Genomic DNA, 8,948 nt, shown 5'->3' on the forward strand with positions numbered 1-8,948 from the left:
GGAAAGTCGTGCTTTGCGCAGTCGTAGATGGCTTTGAGCGGAAGTCTTCAGAAAGACAGAGGGAGATTTTTTGACGTCCTCGAAATTTAACATTTATTTATTCAGCGACATCATTGAACAAAGACCGCAGTCTTTGTAATCCGAACATGCCAAAGAATAAAGGTAAGGAAAACAGAACACCCTTAATTGTGACAAACAGCTGTTAATGGAATTGAATTTAGCCTAGCTCTCGAGCTAACCACCCGGCCTTTGGCGAGCAACGTGACCATATGAGCCATGCGCTAAGCTAGTTGCTGCTTGTCTAATGGTAGCAGCTAGTCGCTGGTTGAGCGCTAGTATTAAGATACTGACACACACGAGTTTAACCGGACAGTTTGTCTCTTTTGAAAGATTGGTTCAGTTAAATTACCCTTTCTGCGAGTTGCGTCATTACGCCGGTGTTGTGCCGAGTTCTGACCCCTGCTAGATTATTATTACCCACTGATTCTTCAGGTTTAGGATTAGGTGTGGTGGTTAGGATTAGGCAACCAGTTAGCGGCCTCAACGAGGGTGTAATAATTTTTCAGGGAGTTAAAATTCGGTGTGTCTTTTGTGTGTATTGCCTTGTGTAATGACTGAATAATTGAGACATTAACTTAACTTAACTGATTCGTTGAAAATAAATCGACCCAAACAAGTCGTTTTTATCCTGCGTAACAAGTGAATTTACCTTGTAAAGCCTGACGTATGCCAGATATATATATTTTTCTTTCAAATGGAACCGTTAATTGAACATTTGGACAAAATATTTGCTAAAAAATCTAAAAATGTTTCCCATATGTGTTTTATGGTTTGTATTACATTTGATACATCAGGCTTTTATGGCTCATATAGTATGATATAGTGAGAATATGGAACTTTCACACTTGAGGAGTCCCATACCTAGCAAAAATATGCAATTGAGTGTAGTTGTTGTTATTTATATGGCCGAAAAGAATGAAGATGAAATTCTGACAGCTTGTAATGTAATACCAGACTAAGATAAAATGCATATACATATCAGTTGTCACTCTATGTTTCCCAATAATATATCTTAGTAAGAGGGTATTTAAATGTTCAGTTTTATGATCAAAGCTCTGTAGATTATTTGTTGGGGGCAAAAATAAATAATACAATGTAATACAATGATGGCTGAGATCACTGTATTGCAATATGATGTAAAATGATTAATCAAGGGAAATCATAATCTAGAAAATATAATGTTTAAGCAAGTAAACACAAGTTGCTTCAGTCCATTAAATGTTCATAACAATATAAACGTTATTCTTACGTTAAATCATTAATGTACCACGATCTGAAGGTGAACATTTTTATACTAATAGGCCTTTTACTTACATTTTTATTTATTTATAAATGATCATTCAGAGGGCAGAAGGCATGTATCGTTCATGTATCAAAAATGCAGAATACAGTAGGCTTTATAATGTGAATATTCAGAGAGAAAATTAACCACAACAGTTACTGTGAGTACAACACATTGTGAATGTTAATATAATAATGGCAAGAAAAAAGCTATTTAGAACATGCACAGTATGCCACACATGAATGTAAATAACTGTACAGGTGTCTGTTGGTTTTGGTTTTATTCAAACGTTTTAGATTTTGGAAAATGTGATAACCCGGATGAGAGAAGGAACTCTGGAATATCTGCTTTTTACAAACAATATAATTGAGATTCTTCTTTTCTTCAGGTAAAGGAGGTAAGAATCGGCGGCGTGGTAAGAATGAGAACGAGTCAGAGAAGAGAGAACTGGTTTTCAAGGAGGATGGCCAGGGTAAGTAAATATCAACATGGGGGATAGCGTTCAAATCCACTAATAGTTATGCCCTCTGTATATATGCAAATATATTTTCACGGCATAATTTTGTGTTCCTTTTTTTTTTTTTTTTTACTTTAAGAGTTTGAGGTTAGTAAGACTTTTATGTATTTTTTTTTTTTTTTAAAGAAATTAACACTTTGATTTAGTAAGGATCAGTGGTTCTCAATTCCAGATCTGTGACAGTCTGGCTATGTCTATATTAAACCAGATACATTTGAAAAACTGCATTTTCATTTCAAACACTCTCGTCCACTCGCATTAGCATTTTCAAGCATTTTCCAAAAGTTTCTCGTTCACAGTAAAACATCGGAAAACGCCTAATTCATCTTACTGCACATGTTTAAAACATAATAAAAGATCACTGAGATGATGACAGCGGACCAGACATAAAGTTCTCACGCTATTCTTATGGCACGATAATTATTTTAGCAAGATATCCCACTATTCACGTGTGTTAGGGTTGCACTCAATCACCTTTCCATGTTTGGTCTAAAATGCAATGGCCCTCATGTTTTGGTGGATTAGTGTTTATCAATGGCCCTCCAGGACTGGATTTGATCAGTGTAGATGTAGTTTAATTTCGGTTTATAGATATCTCTCCTAACAAGCTTATGGTCTGAATCAGGTGTTAGGTAAGAGACATACAACATCTGCATAGCAGTAGGGTGCTAGGACCAGAATTGAGAACCACTGCAAATCTTTTTACAGGGATTGTACAAGGTGCTTGAACTAGTTGAATTTGACTTTTTGAAATTCAAGTCCTGGAAAACCCTTAAAAACAGCCATATTTATGAAGAGGTTGTTGAAAAGTGTTTGAATTATTGAAATACAATGTATGTTAAATTAGTGTTTAATTTATTATAAGATGATGTTCAAAGTTAAAATAATTTCCTTGTTTACAACCTTGTTTCTTTCCAGAATGAATCAGCGTTTTTTAATGAAGGTCTACTCTCACTCTTAAAGTCAGTCCCTTGCCGCCACCTACTGGCTTAACTATGAATAATCTCTATTATCAACATATAGACTCTCAATACGAAGTACACCAACATTCTAATATAAAACATGATTTATGGAACAATAATAGCCATTATAATATATTTGTATTTGTATGCCACAACAATATACATTATTAAATAAGATGTATGTTATATTTTGGATACTTTATATCTGTAATTTGAGTTTAAAAAAAAATCCTTAAAAATGTATAAATATATTGTTTGATAAGAGCTGATTGTAGCCCTTGAAAACCCAAAAAAGTAGTGCTTGAATAGTCCTTACGTCCTGGAATTTCATTTGACAGAATCTATACGAACAGTGTTTTTAAAATAAAAAATAAATTTACATTTAAATTATAGATTATAAATTTCTTCACCATTTTAAATAAATGCTGTTCTTTTAAACTCTATCCATCAATGAATCCTGAAAAAATTAAATTATCACAGTTTTCAACATTGATAATAATAAGAAAAGGTGGACCATGTGACACTGAAGACTGGAGTAATGGCTGCTGAAAATTATATTTTAAAATATATTAAAATAGAAAATGTTGGTAATATTTCACAATATTACTGCTTTTGTATACTTTTTTTCTTTTTCTTTTTTTGAATCAATTCTTTCAAAAAAAGTCTTACCGACCCAAACTTTTGAATGGTATGAAGTTGAGCCAAAACCAAACCCAAGATGATCTTCTGTTATATAAAATCTCCCAATGTCTTGTGCTAGAATATGCCCAGGTGATAAAGATGCTGGGAAATGGGCGGCTAGAGGCCATGTGCTTTGATGGGGTCAAGCGGCTTTGCCACATCCGAGGAAAGCTCCGGAAAAAGGTATGATAATGTTAATGACGACAGTCTCTTCTTTGTATTGGCTTTTATTGTCCCGATAAGGAAATTTTGGTTCAGCATGTTTCAATACAAATGCTGTTCACACATAATAAATGTACACAAATATAAAAATCAAATCTGTGGATTTTCTGTAGGCTTATGAATCTGAATGACTGTCTTTTTTTTGTGGCTGGATGTTATAGATGCTTTCATATAATTTAAGTTTAATTTCACCTCTTATTTCTGCATGCATAGAAGACGACTTAAAAGGACACTGCTTACCCAACTTTTTTTTTTTATGGTGATCATTAGACTTTTTTTCTAGCCCGAGTATTAAACACATTGTCTTATCTCCTTTAGGTTTGGATCAATGCATCTGACATAATCCTTGTTGGTCTTAGAGATTACCAGGTAGGTGTTGTCCCCCCCCCCCCCCCCCTGTAATTTTTATTTAATAGACATTTTATTATATTATTATTTGTCTATGTCATTTTTTTATTTTTGCATGTTTTTCACAGGACAACAAAGCAGATGTAATTTTAAAGTACAATGCAGATGAGGCTCGCAGTCTTAAAGCCTACGGAGAACTTCCAGAACATGGTAAGTCTCAAACTGGAATTAATCTTTTTTTTTTTTTACTGTTCAGTAGTTTTAATGGAAATGTCATGGTACTAAAACAAATTACCCACCACGATTAAAAGTTTCAGATGATGTAGTATACACAAGTAAAGCTCACATAGCACACGTTTTATATCCTCAAGGATGATAGTATGTTCTTAAGTACAAGACTTTTGGCTGATCTCTTGTGTCTTTCCTGCAGCTAAAATCAATGAAACGGACACATTTGGACCTGGAGATGATGATGAGATTCTGTTTGATGATATCGGTAATGACGATGAGGAAATTGATGACGTAAGTACACAAATCCTTTTTTTTTTAATCATGACAGGAGCAACAGTGTCCTATTTGTTATAAATATCAAAGTGCTGGAATTAGTTTCTGTTGTCTGTATTAGTGTATGTCCACTGTATACAACTTGGATACATTTCTGTTCAAAAGTTGGGTCAGCATTTTTTTTTTCTCAAAAGAAACCAATACTTTTATTCAGAAAAGACACATTAATTTGAAGTAACAGTAGAAATATTTATAGTTCAAATAAAGTTCAAATTGTAGTACTGTTCTTCTGAACTTTCTAGAATCTAGATAAACAATCCAAATTTTCTACAAAAATATTTAGCAGTTTTCATCATTTATAACAAATGTTTCTTGAGCACCAAATCAGCATATTAGAATGATTTCTGTAGGATCATGTGACACTGAAGACTGGAGTAATGATGCTGAAAATTCAGCTTTGCCACCAAAGGAATTAAATGCACTTTAAATATATTAAAATATAAAAGTTATTTTAAGTTGTAGTATTATTTCACAGTTTTACTGTTTTAATGTATTTTTAGTCAAATAAATGTAGCCTTTGTGAGCAAACGAGACATCTTTCAGAAACCTTAAATCTTTAAATCAAATCAAATCAAAATGTATTTATAAAGCACAGTAAAAACAACAATAGTTGACCACTGTGCTGTACAATATCATACTAAAAAGGTATAAAATAAGTGATATACACATATGCATATATACACATATACATGTACACATGCACAAATATACATACATGCGCATATACACACAGTACACACCTATACACAAAAACATGCATAACACATACATACATACATACATACATAAATATAATAAAGACCGCAATGCAAAAAAAAGAGAGAATGAGTAAATCAGAACACTGATAAATGGTCTAAAAAGTCTAGGAACAATTATATGCCTGAGAAAAAAGGTATGTTTTTAGCTTAGATTTAAATTCAGCTTCTGATGAAACTGATCTGAGGGAGACCGGGAGACTGTTCCACAACTTTGGCCCAACAACAGAAAAAGCCCGGTCACCTCGCAGCTTTAATCTAGATCTAGGGACCATCAGTAATTTTTGTTCAGATGATCTCAGAGATCTAACAGAGGTTTTTGGGTTCACAAGGTCGCAAAGATAAGTAGGGGCTGAACCATTCAAAGCTTTAAAAACAAAAAGTAAAATTTTAAAATCAATTCTGTAGTGGACCGGCAACCAGTGCAAAGAGCGCAGTACAGGGGTAATATGTTCGAACTTGCGAGTACCAGTCAAAAGTCTGGCAGCTGCGTTCTGAACCATCTGAAGTCGATTTATATTAGATTGACTAATTCCAACATAGAGAGAATTACAATAATCCAGCCGAGATGACACAAATGCATGGATCACTCTCTCAAACTCAGAAAAGGTTAAAAAACTCTTGGTTTTAGATAACAATCGTAGTTGGAAAAAACAAGATCTAACTACAGAGTTTATCTGTTTGTCAAATTTGAGTGAGGATTCAAAAATGACACCCAAATTTTTTGTGGAGGGTCTTTCATAACAAACTAAGTCTCCCAAATCATAATTAAAGGTGCCTGAAGGCTCAAAAACCATAACCTCTGTTTTGCTCTCATTAAGGTGCAAAAAATTTGAAGAAAGCCAAGACTTAATATCAGCCAGACATGCAGCTAAGGATCTCAAAGCTGTTTTGTCGTTGTGCTTCAGGGGCAAATAAATTTGGGTGTCATCAGCATACAAATGAAATGACAGCTTGTGCTTGGTAAAGATAGACCCCAAAGGAAGCATATATAATGAGAACAAAACAGGAGCCAAAATGGAGCCCTGAGGAACTCCAAACATCAGGGCGCAGCTGGATGAAGAAAAACCATCAAGACAAACAGAAAAAGTCCTATCTTCGAGATATGATTTGAACCAGTCCAGAGCGCGACCTTCAATACCCACATATTTTTCTAGGCGCGATATAAGAATTTTGTGATCGACGGTATCGAAAGCAGCGCTTAAATCTAAAAGTAGAAGTATCATTGAGTCCCCTGAGTCTACAGTTAATAAAATATCATTTAAAACTTTTAAAAGTGCAGACTCCGTACTATGATGCTTCCTGAAACCAGATTGAAATTTTTCAAATATATTGTTTGATTCTAAGAAGCTCTGTAATTGTACTAAAACAACCTTTTCTAAGGCTTTAGAAATGAAAGCCAAATTTGAGATCGGTCTATAACCTGATAAGACGGCCGGGTCGAGATTAGGTTTTTTAAGCAGTGGTTTAACAATTGCGTGTTTAAAATATCTTGGAACGGTTGCTGTAAGAAGTGACTTATTTATTATAGCTAAAACACTTGGTCCGACAACATCAAAGACCTCAAGAAAGAACCGAGTAGGAACAATATCAAGCGGGCATGTAGTGGGTTTCAAATGCTTAATTATGTCTTGAAAGGAACTTAAAGAGATTGTCTGGAATTCATTACAAATTGGAGTGCAGAGATGCGGGACAGATAGGTCATAATTTGAAGATACTATACACTGTCTTATGTCAACTATTTTATCTGTGAAAAACCTTAGAAAATCTTCACATACTGCAGCTGAGGCATTCAAAGAAACAGCACTATTTGGATTTAAAACAGAGTTTAAAATGGTAAAAAGAATTTTAGGTTTATGACAATTTTTTGCAATGATATCTGAAAAATACTGAGATTTTGCCAGTTTAACTGATTTTTGATACCCAATTAATGATTCACGTAAAATTTCAAAAGATACTTGTAGTTTATCTTTTTTCCACTTCCGTTCGGCTCTACGACAAACTCGTCTATGTTCTTGTGTGGTACTGTTTAACCAGGGTTCAGGTTTAGATTTTAGTCGTTTTTCTCGGACAGGAGCCACAGAATTTAAAATATCATTTGAAATGGAATTAAACAATGAAAGATGTTCATCTACATTTGAATTATTTAAGGAGGAATCAAGGTTGTACATCAAACAAGCCTCCTTAAAATAAACAGCAAAATCATCATTAGATGAAGGATTAAAAAGCCGAGTTTGCTGTAATAACCTCTTAGATTTCATAGTTTTACCATTTGGAAGAGAGCAAGTGAACATAATAGGCATATGATCTGAAAAACTCAATTCAAGAGTTTCAAGTTTGCAAACTGGAATACCATGCAATAATGGTTGCATTATTGCATCATTACATTTGCATTATCCTTTAGGTTGTTTTAACCCAAAATGTTTTAACAGTAGTATAGAAGCATATTACAAGCATATTATGTTCTGTCATTCATCTATTAAAGGGTTAGTTCACCCAAAAATGAAAATTCTGTCATTAATTATTCCACCTCATGTTGTTCCAAACCTGTAAGACCTTCGTTCATCTTCGGAACACAAATGAAGATATTTTTGATATTTGTTTTCTTCATTTGTGTTCCGAAGATGAACGAAGGTCTTACAGGTTTGGAACGACATGAGAGTGAGTAATTAATGACAGACTTTTTATATTTGGGTGAACTAACCCTTTAAATACAAACAGTAACTAAGCAAACAGAATGTAAACTGTTTAGTGCTGTAGTGGATCCCTTTAGGCTGTTTATCTGCATACAACAGCCTAAATCACATCTTTTAAGGTTAGAACATCATACTGAAGTGTTTGGGGAAACCTATACCTTAATGTGTTTGTTTCTGCCCTCTTACACAGATCTGAGTCACGACTGCTGGTGGGCTGTACTGTTTACACTGAGAAGAGAAAACGCTTCCTTGTTGGGGAAAAATTGCAACTTGGGCGTAATTGATGCCCTATATCCTACTGCAACCTCCCTCAGAGAAACACTCGGAGGCTTATTGCTTAACTCTATCTGTTTCTCTCTCTTTAACACGTAATCTGACTACCAGTCTACTCCAAGCATTCTGACAGTCACATAACTCTTTCATTCACATTTAATGACAACAACAAAACTTAGACTGCATATTTTTGTTATGGTTTTAAAGTATTTATATTGTATTCCACTGTATGTGGTGGAATTTAAAATGCAAGTAAATCCAGAATCTACAATAAAAAGTCGAGCCTTTTATCTGTTTGGACTGAACTTTATTTCTTATATTGTATATTTGCTTTGTTTTTTTCTGTATTTTTATTTTCTCCATATGCACTGTCTCTTCCCCATGGCATTTGCATGCATTTCTGCTATGCCTAAAAAATAAAAAATATATATTTAAATTTTTTTGTTGTTGTTTTTCCACTGTCAGTTTGTATGCAGTACAAGCAGCAGTAACATAATTTGACCACTATTTGGCAGTAAATGCGGAAACTATCATGATGATATTGAATTGAATACAAACCCTTTAGCCATAAACTTAGATAACACCTAG

The 8,948-nt window shown here is 34.0% G+C and overlaps 1 protein-coding gene across 1 annotated transcript; it reads left to right on the top strand.

The window, feature by feature from the left end:
- Nucleotides 1-6: 6 nt before the first annotated feature.
- On the top strand, nucleotides 7-8,648 carry eif1axa (eukaryotic translation initiation factor 1A X-linked a). Its single transcript, XM_082171656.1, has 7 exons — nucleotides 7-162; nucleotides 1,731-1,814; nucleotides 3,582-3,685; nucleotides 4,043-4,093; nucleotides 4,201-4,282; nucleotides 4,503-4,594; nucleotides 8,278-8,648. The coding sequence occupies exons 1-7, from the start codon at nucleotides 147-149 to the stop codon at nucleotides 8,281-8,283; spliced, it is 435 nt and encodes a 144-aa protein (XP_082027782.1). The 5' UTR covers nucleotides 7-146; the 3' UTR covers nucleotides 8,284-8,648.
- The last annotated feature ends 300 nt before the right edge of the window (nucleotides 8,649-8,948 follow it).

Source organism: Leuciscus leuciscus, assembly GCF_965113295.1.
Source record: "Leuciscus leuciscus genome assembly, chromosome: 5".
Lineage (NCBI taxonomy): Eukaryota > Metazoa > Chordata > Actinopteri > Cypriniformes > Leuciscidae > Leuciscus > Leuciscus leuciscus.

What these genes read in the sequence shown, in the direction of transcription:
- eif1axa (XM_082171656.1), top strand. An exon ending in TTTCAAGGAGGATGGCCAGG is followed by an intron (nt 1,815 to 3,581) that starts GTAAGTAAATAT and finishes GTCTTGTGCTAG; the next exon opens with AATATGCCCAGGTGATAAAG. An exon ending in CGGAGAACTTCCAGAACATG is followed by an intron (nt 4,283 to 4,502) that starts GTAAGTCTCAAA and finishes TCTTTCCTGCAG; the next exon opens with CTAAAATCAATGAAACGGAC.